The sequence below is a fragment of the Spodoptera frugiperda genome, chromosome 28 (assembly GCF_023101765.2).
Source record: "Spodoptera frugiperda isolate SF20-4 chromosome 28, AGI-APGP_CSIRO_Sfru_2.0, whole genome shotgun sequence".
NCBI classification, from domain to species: Eukaryota; Metazoa; Arthropoda; class Insecta; order Lepidoptera; family Noctuidae; genus Spodoptera; species Spodoptera frugiperda.
The window spans coordinates 2753717-2767511 of record NC_064239.1 but is presented as its reverse complement, the minus strand read 5'-3'; the positions used below and the strand labels follow the sequence as shown (position 1 = coordinate 2767511).

The 13795-nt window shown below is 37.7% G+C and overlaps 2 protein-coding genes across 3 annotated transcripts in view; both read left to right on the top strand.

The window, feature by feature from the left end:
• The window catches only part of LOC118265588 (1-phosphatidylinositol 4,5-bisphosphate phosphodiesterase classes I and II), a 46285-nt gene extending 38055 nt beyond the window's left edge, over positions 1-8230 (top strand). For both annotated transcript variants that reach the window (XM_035578561.2, XM_035578562.2), the window contains 2 exons: positions 24-143; positions 546-8230. In XM_035578561.2, coding sequence (XP_035434454.1) covers positions 24-143; positions 546-593 — 168 coding nt within the window. In that variant the 3' untranslated portion in view covers positions 594-8230. The remainder of the gene's footprint in view (positions 1-23; positions 144-545) is intronic.
• A 544-nt stretch (positions 8231-8774) lies between these two features.
• On the top strand, positions 8775-13561 carry LOC118265136 (malate dehydrogenase-like). The gene is made up of 7 exons (XM_050706188.1): positions 8775-9106; positions 9607-9810; positions 10122-10316; positions 10817-11014; positions 11552-11684; positions 12430-12604; positions 13269-13561. The coding sequence occupies exons 1-7, from the start codon at positions 8912-8914 to the stop codon at positions 13414-13416; spliced, it is 1248 nt and encodes a 415-aa protein (XP_050562145.1). The 5' UTR covers positions 8775-8911; the 3' UTR covers positions 13417-13561.
• Positions 13562-13795: the final 234 nt, after the last annotated feature.

Sequence of the window (13795 nt, the reverse complement as noted above, 5' to 3'; positions counted from 1 at the left end):
ATGTGTACGTGTGTGGGTTGCAGTCGGTGGAGCGCGGCGTGGCGGAGTGTTGTCGGCTGGAGCAGAAGTACGCGGCGCGGCGCGAGCAGCTCGCGCGGACCCACGACAAGCTGCTGCAGCTGCTCATCAAGCACCGCGACCAGGTACCTGGCACACCCACATCGCCACTATTCATCTCTTTTCTATTTTTTTTTTTATGAGACATCGGTATTCGAGCAGACGTATTACCTGATGGTAAGCAATCGCCGCCGCCCATGGACACTTGTAACACCAGAGGCTTTACAAGTGCGTTACCGGCTTTTTGGGAGTCAGGAATTTAAGGGTTGTTGTTCGGGAATGGGGATGGGGAAGATTGGGAAGGGGGAATTGGGCCTCCGGTAACCTCACTCACACAACGAAACACAACGCAAGCGTTGTTTCACGTCGGTTTTCTGTGAGGCCGTGGTATTACTCCGGTCGAGCCGGCCCATTCGTGCCGAAGCATGGCTCTCCCACATTAAAAATGATATTCAGACAAAGACTCACCACGTACGTGTATGTTGCAGGAGTTGCTGGAGTTGGAGCGCATGTGCGGCGGGGCGCCGGAGGGCTAGTGTCGGGGTGTCGGCCAGTGTCTCGGCGTGTCTCTGTGCCCGAGTTATTTTCATTTAGGAATCTGTGATATTATCGCCTAAGGAGCAAACAGTAGGAGCGGCCGGCGCACGTCCGGCCCGCGCGACTCCGGCTCGTGACTCGACAGTATTGTTCTCTACGTTTGCAATCTCATAGTTTTAGTTGCGCTCGCGTCGCTCAGCTCCGACACCGGGTGGCGCGAATGTTTCTCGTTTGTCGTTACGATGGACCTCGTGCCGTAGCTAGGTTATCGTAACTCGCGTGTCTTGGGAATGTTGGTATTACTGCATTTATTGAATTAGTCGATGCGGGTTGCATGGTGAACGCTTCCGACGCCCTAGTCATGGCGGCCGTGCGGGCTGCGGTTGCATGTCGCATGCCACTACCGAGTTGTTAACTTATACATATCTAATGCACAACAAACTGCTCTCAGTGGGTAATTTATCTCCTAATTATTTCCTACATCTTCCTAAATAGATCTTCCTTTTAAACATGTTTGTCATGTAGCTAATAATAATAATGTTTAATCCCGTATTTTATAAAATTAAAAATTATTATGAAATTCATTCTTATGATGGTTATTCCAATATTTTCTGGTTAGTGAACGCGTTTCTAGCGAAGAGTTTAAACTTTATTTGTAATATTCAACAAGTTGAAGTTTAATAAATGATTTATTGGAATAGTAATAAACTTGTCTAATGCACTCGTTACAGTTTAGGTACGAACATAACACATCACGTGCGTTTTGCTGATTGTCACAAATATATATTAATATAATGATTAACGTGAGTTTATATAACATTTGCGTAGTATATATGAGTATCGTAATATTATATTATGTATATTGGCTTGTTTGCATTGTTTAATCGTACTAACAGATGTGAGTAACAGTAGGTTGTAGATTAACATTCCATTTTCGCTTAGTCATTAAACGCCAATAATGTTTAGGTAGTAGTAATAAATGGGCCATTGCACTGATATCCGATGTAGTGGTGAAACTCCAAATATGTTTAGTCAGTAACTAAAGACAAGCTTCAGACACAACTACGATAGACAATACAATATTTAGACTATAGATGTAGTTACAGTAGTGCACGAGTGTCTCCAGTCTAGGTAGCAATAGTTGATACTAAGGAAACCAAATACAAACAAGTAATATTGCGTACTGTTTACTCCAACGTTTCATACAAGACTAACTCAAACTTCCAAACTAATTAGCACAGCGTGTGGCCCTCAAGTACCTTCTCCAATATACTTAAAGATTCATTAATGTGCCAATAGCAACACCATCTAAGATATTTAAGTTACAATTCACTGCCAATAGAGTTATCAGAGGCTTGTGTCGTTTAGTATAAATCAGCCTTAGACAAGCGCCTCGAGTAGTTGTTAGCAACGAACCATTTGTTCCAAAAACCATAAAATATACTTCCAATCGTAAATTAAGAGTAAAACAATTGGAGTACAACAACTTTATAAACTGATTAAATAGAAATGTTTCGTTAAAGAAGTCCTATACCATTGGGATAGACACCGCATCGAGTGCGACTTCTTTAGCGGAACGTAATGTAAAAGTACGAGTAATACGGGTTTTATTTATAATAATAACGTGATTTATATTTCAATGGTGCTTTCTCATAGGCTCAAAGTACTTAATGTTACTGATTACCACTTACGGTAGTGTAAGACTTTTGAATCGTCACAATATCGTTTCATTTGAAAATAGATTAGATACAAGACTATAGCGACACTTCTCAAATATTAATCTTCTCCGTAGTGGTTTAATGTTAATGTATAATTTCAGCGAGTTGTTCAGTAAGTACCAGCAATAATATAGTGTTTACATCCGTCTCCTCTAAACGAAACTTGCAATAAATAATGTTAAATGATATTCACTACTTTACATAGATTTAAGGCGAGTGTTCATTTGGATACATTTTCTTAGAGAACGAAATGATTGTCGTTTCTTTATGTCATTAGTTGAAGGAAAGTGTCCGAAGTGAGTACTAGTTGTAAGTAAATAGTGCAATATTAACTTATGACTCGGCTGTCGCTAAAATACTGACTTATGCACTCTCCGTACCGTTTAAGTGAGGTGTAGTTGCCAAATTTAAATTCGATAGATTTAAAGTTACGGCAATACGATGTACAGTTTTGTCTTAATCGATTCTCGTATTTTAGACAGTTTATCGATATTAAGATTTATTTCCAATCGTAAAGTATTTGACTTGCCGTGTTGTATTTGTTATTTCTAAAAGTTCGTCTTGCCGTCGACGATTTATTTACTATTGAGATTCTATCAAATGAGAAATGGTTTTGAATATAATATTTTTAGAAATTCTATTATTTCTTAAGTATGGTCTCGACGAGAGTGGCCATTACTTTTATGATGATCCAAATAATTTCTTGCACAAATTCCTAGTTATTGTATGCCAGTGCCATGAATGTAATGAGTTTTTGTCCCTTCGTATTTGTTAACTTTTTAATACATTTTTATCGTTAAAATATAAATGTTAAAAGTGTTGGGATTATTTGTGACTGACTTGTTTATGTAAAGCATGAGTCATTACTCACGTCTTTCAATTGCCAGCGATGACAAAGTAAGACCTGGGTACTTGTGTAGTATGTGACGTCACAAATAATCTTGATTTAAACAAGAAAGTAAAACATGGAAACAGGGAACCTCTTACTATCTCTTGACTATATTTATGTATCTGTATTTGCTATGAAGTATGTACTTGACACAATAGTTGATAAACTTAACATAGAGGCGTGTGAGCTGATATCAATGTGTTTAGGTATAATAATAGTAATATAATGTAATGGAATTATTATAGATTCCCGTCGGAAACTTGTGATGCTTAGGTTTGTAAAGTTAGGCACTTCCCTGGTAGCGTCGAGATGGATGGTTGCTATGGTTGCGTGCGAGGTAGCTCGGACTAGTACTCGTTAGATCGACACGACCTCATGAGCTTAATATGCGGTGTCACATCGCCCTGTATCAATAAACGTTACGTTAATATACACAAATGTGAGCTGTACGTTGTTTTGTAAGTTGAATCTGTAGTTTAGATTCAGTGGTAAATACAAAATGTATTTCTGTTAGGTACCGGCAGTAGGCGCGTGCCACGTGGAAGTATAGACTAGGGTCGACCCTACACAATCGCAATAAGGAACGTACTCGTTGTAGTGTTGTACGTGTGTGAGTGGACAGTGACGCGGCTTTAGTAAGTGGCCTTCCTCGTTCGTAGTGTCCGCGGTATGTCGCGGTGTGTCGCGGTATGTCGCGGTGTGTCGCGGTGTGTCGCGACGTGTCGCGGCGTGTCGCGGTGTGTCGCGGTATGTCGCGGTGTGTCGCGGTGTGTCGCGATGTGTCGCGGTGTGTCGCGGTGTGTCGCGGTATGTCGCGGTGTGTCGCAGTATGTCGCGGTGTGTCGCAGCGACTAGTGTGCGCCCGGTCTCTACTGAGCCGGGGTCTGGGGCCACGCACAATCTGTTGAGTGTGGTTGAGGTTTTTGGCGAATATTTGAATTTATCAGCTCGATTTTAACGTTTCCCCGACGTCCACGACTAAATTTTAATAAGTATATCTCTTCTAATGACCCGTTTTTGGCATTGTTATTCCCGTTCGTTGATACAAATGATTGAATTAGCTAGTAGATAGAATAATATCAGTGTAACGTGTAGATTACGGATGTTTAAAGTGAAACACGACTTGTTCTTGCCTTGTGTAATTAAATTATTGTCTCTAGGTAAGATGTAGTCACGTATGTTCTGTACTAGAACCACAGCAGTTCCGCACTCGTAATGTCCTTTATTTCACAAGAAGGCCTAAGCTTCCCTTCAGTTTGGACTTCAATGATTGTTCTCAATGGTTCATGTATTTTTCGATTTGTCTTTGTCTACCTTTGTGAAGTGTAATCTCTCTATGCTCGGGTACGATGACTGCCCCAAAATTGCCCCAATATTTTTATATACAATATTTATTGGCTATTTAAGGATATATTAATATATTTTATTCTATATTATCAATCCTGCTTAAATATTTATTTGTGTAGTGTATCGCTGTGGTCCCCGTGTTTGGCTACATTGTAATAATATTGATAAATTATTAAAGTTCGTGTGATTCTGCCAACTAGATGTTAAGGAGTTATCTTGTAGCGTGTAATAGTTCCCGACTGCAGCTTCGACAGCGCGATGTATGGCGGAGTGTCTCCGCGCGATGTTCTCGAGTGTTACTCTATGATAGTCTTTAAGGAAACTCGTATACTTGTTACATTTTTATATTGACTATTTATTTTTTAAAGAGTTATCTGATTATGTATATTCTATATTTATATTTCTAGACTATTCTATTACTATATTACGAGAGAAGTAAGATCGTAAGCTAAGCTGCGATGTGTATATTTCCGAGTTTAATCTGCATTGTCTTGCTTTTGCGGGTTTGTGTGTTTAGTGGGGTGATGGTCGTTAGTGGTCAGTAGACGAGGCAGCTGGGCGTGACGTCAGAGGGCGCCACTGAGCTTGTGTCATCATTATGTCGCATTCAGTTGTACGCTTCTCTCGCGTTACCATTTGAAATTGATTTCCTCAGTAGCTAGTAACGTTCCGTACTCCGTGTGTAATGTGTTCCACTCTCCTTGTTTGCTCACTCTAACTGAATCTACTCTCATCGTTCCTTCCTGCTTCTGTATGTTACAGATTTTCGATTCTTTACATTGTCGACTTTTAGAAAACTTTACATAGATGATGCAGTTGCTGTGTATTTTTTTCAACTCTGTATTCTATTCGACTATACATAAGACTCAATGTTGTCTATTTTGCTTTTAGCTTGTTCTTCCATATTTTACGCAGATATCAGACTAATGTATATTTTTCAAACCAATTTTAGAATCTATATTTTTGATGTTGTTTCCTACATGTTTACAAATTTTAATTAATCTACTATATAGTTTAGATTATGTCTTCTTCGCGTTATGGGGTCTGCCGTTATAAAATGTAATGTACCTAGCTAGTTACTAAGTATAGGTATGTACTACGACTCTGCTTGAAATGTTTTGTTTGGGATAACAAACATAGTTGGATCCGTGACAGAACACCCTGTGTAGCTAATTAAAAAAAATTTAGTAAATTGTAAACTCGTATGAATCTACATTCAGTTTTAATAACTTTGTCTAATAATAATAATAATTTTGACATTCAAATACATGTACCAAATGATAATACAGTGCGTATTATTATTTTTATATGTTCTAACAACCAACCTCCATTGACTAGGTACTTATCAATACACATAGTCTACCACAAACATTTTCAAGCGGAGTACAAAGTGATCGGCACATTTCTTATGATCTACTTATTAAGCGTCGTTAGCGACGGGTTGTGAATATATTGCGAGGTAGTTGTAAATGTTCGACATTCGGAGCTGCAGTAGGTGCCTCTTAGTTATCTGTCACTTCCCCGTAGGGAGCCGTCGGGCGCTGACGTGTGAACAAGCCTTGCAGTATCATTTTCACGACTGATAAATAATCATGCTGTTTCCAGATTTAATTTATTTGCTATTGGCTAACCAATTCGGAGCACGCTCAGTGCACAAATATTCTCAATAAGGAACCGGGTTATAGACTTTCAGTGATCTTTGAACATATTATAAAGCCATTTAGGTTCTTTCATCTCGATTCTATTAAACAATTAACCAATTTCGTATTGACTGTTCATTGTATTCTAAAATCACAATAAGACACGTTTACCTAAAGTATGAGCAGTAATATAAAACTACTGATTGATTGAAATTATCGTAAATTCTACTTTATTTGAGGATTCGTGAAGGATGATATGTAAGTGTTAGTAAAAATAGGAATCCCATTGCATATTGCTTTACTGATTACATCTCGTATTGGTTTGGATTTTTAAGAACATTTGTCGCGTTGCTGCGAAGACTTTGCATTTCCTTTCTCTTTGATATCAAACGCTGAACTTAATTCGGTGATTTGTCTCAAATACCAAACGTTTAACGTCTAGATTCGTTGATTAGAATTCCATAGTTAAATACGAGACATAATGAGTAAATCACTATTATTTATAAAGTTTTTAATGATCATTATTGTGTTATAAGTATTCTTTAAATAAGCTCTAATTTCATCCTTAGACGATTCTCCTATACAGTTTCTATTACCTACATATGTATGTGTCGGATCGACATTAAAGTTGGCTCATACAGCTCATTACTAATTAATTTTAAAAGCATGCTAAAGCATTTTATTAACATTATTATTTTAATTAAATAAGTGATTCATAACAGCTATAATACCATTATTATTGTTCGTTATAAGATTCAGTGATATTTTGCGTTTCGTCAGCTAAATATATTTAATATGTTTTCAAGTTATCGACAATGAATTGAAATTTTATTTACACTAGATACGTGCACAATAATAGATGTTGTGTAAAAAATTGAAATTTAATTATAGTAAGCTTCCAATTGGTTTGCAAAATAATTTAAAATTATTTTTCGAACCGCACATGATTTGTTGAGACAAGTCATGTTTTATTTTCGAAATATTTAAGACAGTTAATTGTAGATTAGTTTGTGTTATATTTTTAATTGTATTTACGAAGCGTTTTCATCATTCAAATGTTATTTTTTTAAATATAACCGACTGAAAAGTGTTGCGGGCATTTTTAAGTAACCATAGAGAATGTGTGAGTATAGAGTATAATTGCATATAAAAAGGATGTTTTAAATTGATGTTGATGTTGTTGTTTTTGTTGATTTAATAGTTTTTTTTTTCTAGATTTAGTAGCACTTTTTGAATCTTAGCAAAGATCTGTTTATATTAAGTTTATTTTGTAAATCGTGTGCCAGAAAATGATATCAGTAAAATATAGTAATTTTAAGGCGTGGTTTGCGAAGTGAATTAGATCTGAAGCTCATTTTTAAATGACTAATTAACAAGCCGATATTACCTAGTATTCGTTAAACCCGCCTTAAGTACTATTTTAGTTATTTATTGTAGAGTTTTATTTGGAAGGTTGTCAACAGTTTTTGTAATGGAGCATTTGATTGTTTCGATATTTACGTGTCATACATTCATGTAGGTAAATCGATTAGAGGTGATGTTACGTTCAACAGGCATTCAAAGTATTGTTAGATCTGTTAACTACTCGAAATTGAGCACTAAAATGTTCGCATTTACTGTACACAAAATGAAGAAATAATAATTTATATAATGATATAGTTTTTTGCCACCATTTCATACTACATGACCTTTTTTCTACAGTGGCGCCGCCTACTGAGCGCAAAATTCTATACTTTGTCGAAATCTTTGTGTTATAGTAAATACCTAACTTATTTTCTTGATATCTTGTAATGTTTTTGAAAGTAACGTCGACCAATATCGAGATTGTATTTTGTACTTACGGTACTGCAACAGTGTTGATACGTAAAGTTGTCAGGGCGGCTTCACTCTCTATAGATCTAGTCATTTTTAATTCCTCCGTGTTGTATCTATACATAAACAAGTATGCCTGTATATGGGTAGACAATATAATAATAATCAATATGAATGTTAAACATAATATATAGGTGAAACTTATATCTATTAAATTGATGTCTGTTCTACTTGTTGTTTTATTTTACGACTTCTAAAACGCTTTTGTATTTACTAAGGTGGAGGTTCATAGTTATTAATCTAAAAAATCAATCTAATTATTACTATTACGATAGTTCATTGACGAGGCTAGTAATATGGCTACTAGCCGGTATATACGGCATATACCATGGCTCCGGCTCGGAGCAGGAGTTCGAACGGTGTGGTTTTGGGTCAGTCTAAGCTTCGGACACCCCAACCCCGCCTAGAGCGATATAATAGCAACGTGTAAAGATACATATTAAACAAGCCACATTATAACCTTAGCAAAAGGTTGACAAAGAGTGCGCACAAAGTTGCGCGAAGTTACTAAATATAGGCTAAATTGTAAAAATATTTCGAAGAAGTTGTTACTGGCTCGTTGGTCGTAACTGCGACCACTCGAATCGGTCTACTACTAGTCTATACACTATGTCTTGGGTTCGATTCCCGGGTTGGGCAAAGTATTACTGGGCCCATTTGTTATTACTCTTAATTCCAATACGTATCCTCTTTATATAAAATGCTCTATATCACCTGTGGCAAAAAATGACATCCAATTGGCAGAAAATTCCAGTGAAATAAACAATGCAAGCATAAATAAAAATTTATAGTACCAAATACCTATGAAAAAGTAAAAAAATAAGAGTTTCGAGATCAATACAATATTCAGAATGTTACGGCACGTTGGTTACTTCAACCGGTGTCTGAAACCCGTGGAAATGCTGGGACCACAATTTCTTAAAAAGAAGAAAATAAAAGAACAATCTTCTAGAGGATACCAGAACTTCGTGCAGTCGAATGCTTTAGCACAGATTGAAAAGGAATGCGAGAAGTACTGCCCCGTGCCTCGGTTCCCGCCGCGGAAGGTCTGTGGTCGATACACGATAGCAGCAAACTATAGCAAGCTGTGGTTTTGTAGTAGTGTGAATTTCAACGTATCTAAACAGATTTATTGTTTATGCAGGTATCTCAAAGATACCAGTGTATGTTTGTTATTGAATTAGGTAGGACAGAACGGTAAAACGTAGGTATATAAACGCACACAGATGGGGCCCAGTAGGGCTGATGCCTGATCCGGAGCTGCGGACTACCTAGCGGGTATACCGGGGCTCCGGCTCGAAAAGCAGGAGAAGGAACGGGGTGGTTTTTAGTCAGTAAGAGTCTGACACTCCCTCTCAACTCGCCCAAGGCGGGAGAAGTCATTGGATGATTTTCCCCCACAAAAAAAGGTATATAAACGCAACGTAATTTCAACATGTAAGCCTTGGCAAAGCTGGTTTACCAGAGTTCTGTGCCTAATTCATGGTTTTATAAAAACTTAGATATTCATCTTCCCTACGCTTTAGTTAATAATCAATAACATTAGGTAACAGTGGTAGGCGCTGGCAGCGACGTGGGCCGCATCGCCTGCTTATTTCTGAAGCAGCAGAAAGTGATCCGCATCCTGTCCATGTACGATGAGTTCCCACAGCGAGGAGTGCTCGGTGTGGCCAACGACCTCGCACACATCGACACTAGCACCGAGGTGGAAGCCTACCAGGGCCGCTTGTTCCTCAAGGAGGCACTGCATGTGAGGTTTTTGCTTTTATCTGCAATGAATAGGTTTTCCTCGAGCTTACATTAAAACTAGATGAGCGGGTATGTACTTAGTTATAACATAAATTGCATTGATGGAAAGCAACAAATTAATGTACTAGAATATAAACCTTGGCTGCAAGACGCAGCTAGTGTTCTTTATTGTGCCTTACCTATGTAGATGGCAGCGGACGAAAATGTTATTCAACTATTTAGGTAAGTACCTAATAGAGCTGTTATCCTGCAAAAGCTTTTCCGCAGTTACATTAGGTACAGGCATCTAATTAAAATCTGTGTGTGGTATAGGATGCTGACGTTGTGCTGATCTGTGGCGGAGCGTACCTGATGCCGCCATGTTGCAACATGCTGGACCGGCAGCTGTTCTTCCACAACCTGCAACATGTCCGCTCGACCACCATAGCCACCGCAAAGTTTGCCCCACACGCCATCATCGCGGTACAAACGCCACCTGTCGACTGCAACTTTGCGCTGTGCATACATGTTAGTTGAAAATTATACAAAAATGTTTATAGTACTTATATCTCACTTATAAAGTCAAGGAGAACACTTTAACAAAAAATCTATTTTTATAAAAAAAAATACCTACGTTAGGCAAGACACATTTTCACAGTTTTGAATTGATTTTTGTCGTTAGCGAACATAATTATTTTCTTATCTATGTACTGTTTCAACCTAAAGTTATAGCCAAAGTTGGCCTAGGTCTTAAACAAGACGAACTTCATCGCGTATACGTAAATTATTATTCAACAGATTTACTTTTTATATACGTTGAGTAAATCTGTTGAATCAACAATCACACAAAAATATCACATGAGAAAGTTAGGGTGAGTAGAGTTAGAAACTTCGAGGTAACATTTTCCCATCAACAATTTAGGTACATGAAAATGTTTTTTGTTGGGTTAACATTATTATTATTCGATAGAAGTATCTATACTATTTATACTATTGGTGAAAGATTAAACAAAGTTTTAATTATTTAGACCCTAATGCGGGCACATGCGTACGACAAGCGTCGCGTGCTGGGTGTGAATGCGATCAATGCGATGCGCGCCAACCAGCTGTTCTGTTCCGTCACCGGAGCTGACCCCAGCAAGAGTAGTCTGCCAGTAGTCTGTGGCACTGGTCGATGTACCAGAGTCCCAGTATTCTCTGCTGGAAAAGCTGACAACTTTCCACAAGTGAGTTTGAATAACAGCATACAGTTTCTTAATGTCGCACTCAGAGACATCTAATGATTAGGTACTTAAACTATTCCTTAGTAATGATTCTGTTCCGAAAACAATTGATATGGATTAGGTCAAGTAACCATTAAATTTCTCTGAGTACGGCGGTTAAAGGCTTATGATACGTACATCTACTAAGTAGCCCGATGTGTGAGTCAACCCTAAGCTACTGCTTACAGATGAACGATTATGGAGTTATTTTACTTCGATCACATTTTTAGGCTTCTCTTGTGAGGTGATTGTCCTTTAAGAACATAAGTTTGAACGAATGTGTTAAATAATTTTTTAGCTGTTAGCTAGGCTAACAATTATTGTAATTAGGTATTATTGTACTATGTTGTGGGTTTATAGATTTGTCATGGAAAATGGTTTGATCTTAGTTAGTAAGTATAGGTACACACGACGGATTTCTGTCTCATGGGCGTAAAATGCAATATTCTTAAAAAATGCCAAGTTTTCTTCAAAGTTTTGTATATTTCTGTTGTAATGAAGTCAAAGACGGCGTGCCTGACTCGACTGGTGCGTGAAGCTGACGAGCTCATCTGCAAAGTGAAGAGTAACAACGAGCAAGGACATCTGTCCATCGGCTTCGCGACTGCCAGGTTTATCGTCAATCTTATGAAAGGTTCGTATTTGAATGAACTAGCTAAAATCTTTATGAACCATATTATTGGGTGAAGTCGCCAAATAGGTTTCAGTAAAGTATAAGACAAACCGCATTTTTGATAAGCAAGCGTGGTGATTAATGCTCAAACCTTCTCCGTGTGAGAAGAGACTTGTCGTCGGCAGTGGCCACTTATAGGCTGATGATGAAGATCAAGGTATTAGGGGCTTTTTGGCACCACACATTCACCAAATACGTAAGCAGTGATGGACAAGTAACATAATTATAATCTCCGTGTGAGAAGAGACCTTTGGTCAGCAGTGGCCACTTATAGGCTGATGATGATGAGTGTGTTAGGGGCATTTTGAGACTCAGCACCACGCATTCTCCGAAGGCGTAAGCAGAGATGGACTTAATAAATGCTAAAAAAATGTTGAACAAAAGTGTTTTGTTACGCTTATTATCTCGAGTAGAAAACATAAAATATCTTTATCAGAGTAGTATGTTTATCTATTATATAAAAAAGGGTCGGGAGTTCCTTCCTGACGCTATTACTCCAGAACGCATGAACCGATTTCCACGGTTTTGCATTCGTTGGAAAGGTCTCGGGCTCCGTGAGGTTTATATTATAGGCAAAGAAAATTCAGGAAAAAATCAAGAGATAAGTAGAAAAACAGGAAAAATCATTGCTGGTGAAACGGAGTGTGCCGTTCGAGTTTGCTAGTTTTCAATAAGTATTATTTTTGCCCTATTGTCAATTATCCAGGTATTTTTGAGAATCCAACGTTCATAGACAGTGCGTTAGTGGAGCAAGGGAATCCGAAAAAATGCTACAACATGAAGTACTGCGCCACACCAGTCACCGTCGGCAAGGGGGGCATTACTGAATACGCTATACCCGAACTTAATGGCAGCGAGAGGAAACTGTTGGAAGAAAGCAGGTGAGTATTTATATAGAGTATTAGATATCTATATAGCTACAAGACGTCCACTGCTGAACATATGGTGACTTGCAGGTGATTGGCAGGTTTTTTTAAGGGAGGAAAATTATCCAATGACTTCTCCCGCCTTGGGTGAGGCGAGAGGGAGTGTCAGACTTATACTGACTAAAAACCACCTACTCCTGCTTTTCGAGCCGAAGCCCCGGTAAACCCGCTAGATAGTCCGCAGCTCTGGAAGATTGGGCGGTTGCAAGCGAGATTTATTCAGTACCTCTACCATGAGTTTGAAGCTAAATTTTAGTTCCAAAGGTGACCGGTAGAGGCGTTGTAAAATTTGACATACAAAAAATTTACGTCGTCGCTAGCGACTATCGACAAATACTATTGCATACTATAGTAAACTCATGGTAGAGATTTGTACTATTCTACCTAGGTACTTTTCTTTAGCTGCTGTTCCGAAATAAGTGTGTCATACAACATAGCCATATTTTTAATAGACCTCAAAATTTTAGGCATTCTTTTTTTTAAATTGGAACTTGAAACTGGATATTTACCATGTTTTTCTATTTCTATGAGTTTCTGATATTTCACATGGAAAATATTCAAATCTAGTGTTAGTAACCATGTCAGTTTAAAAACTTATATTTTTTTATATAATTCGCAGGTGTGATTTCGAAGACATGTTGAACATGGGTCGATGTTACGCGACCGGTGACGAGGAGGAATATTGCCTTCCTCCCTGCAAAACGGATTATGTTTGTAAAGATTGTAAATTTTGTAAGCCCTGCAAGAAAAAGAGAAAAGGCTACTAGCATTAACTAGGGCAAGACAGCCATTCATAATTAAATACATTAACATTAGAATTACTCAGATGACAAATCGTAATGTATCAATTAAAATACTCTTGTTTTTAGTATAAAAATATTAAATTATCTGTATACAATTATCAGTTATTGATCACCAGCAGATTTATCGGTTTCTCAAATTCAAAATTCACAATAACTCGGAGTATAAAAATGGTACACAGAGCGGAAAATTTTGCATACCATATTTTTATCATTTAACAATGTGTATTTTATTATGTTTAATATATAAAAAATGTCAGTAGGTACCTAGTAAATAAAGTATGCAGGGCTTTAAAATATAATTTTCATATTAACGTTAACCTATTTAGACACTGACTTATTACTA

What these genes read in the sequence shown, in the direction of transcription:
- LOC118265136 (XM_050706188.1), top strand. Translation starts at nt 8,912, where the DNA reads ATGTTACGGCACGTTGGTTACTTCAACCGGTGTCTGAAACCCGTGGAA. An exon ending in CTCGGTTCCCGCCGCGGAAG is followed by an intron (nt 9,107 to 9,606) that starts GTCTGTGGTCGA and finishes CAATAACATTAG; the next exon opens with GTAACAGTGGTAGGCGCTGG. An exon ending in TCCTCAAGGAGGCACTGCAT is followed by an intron (nt 9,811 to 10,121) that starts GTGAGGTTTTTG and finishes TGTGTGGTATAG; the next exon opens with GATGCTGACGTTGTGCTGAT.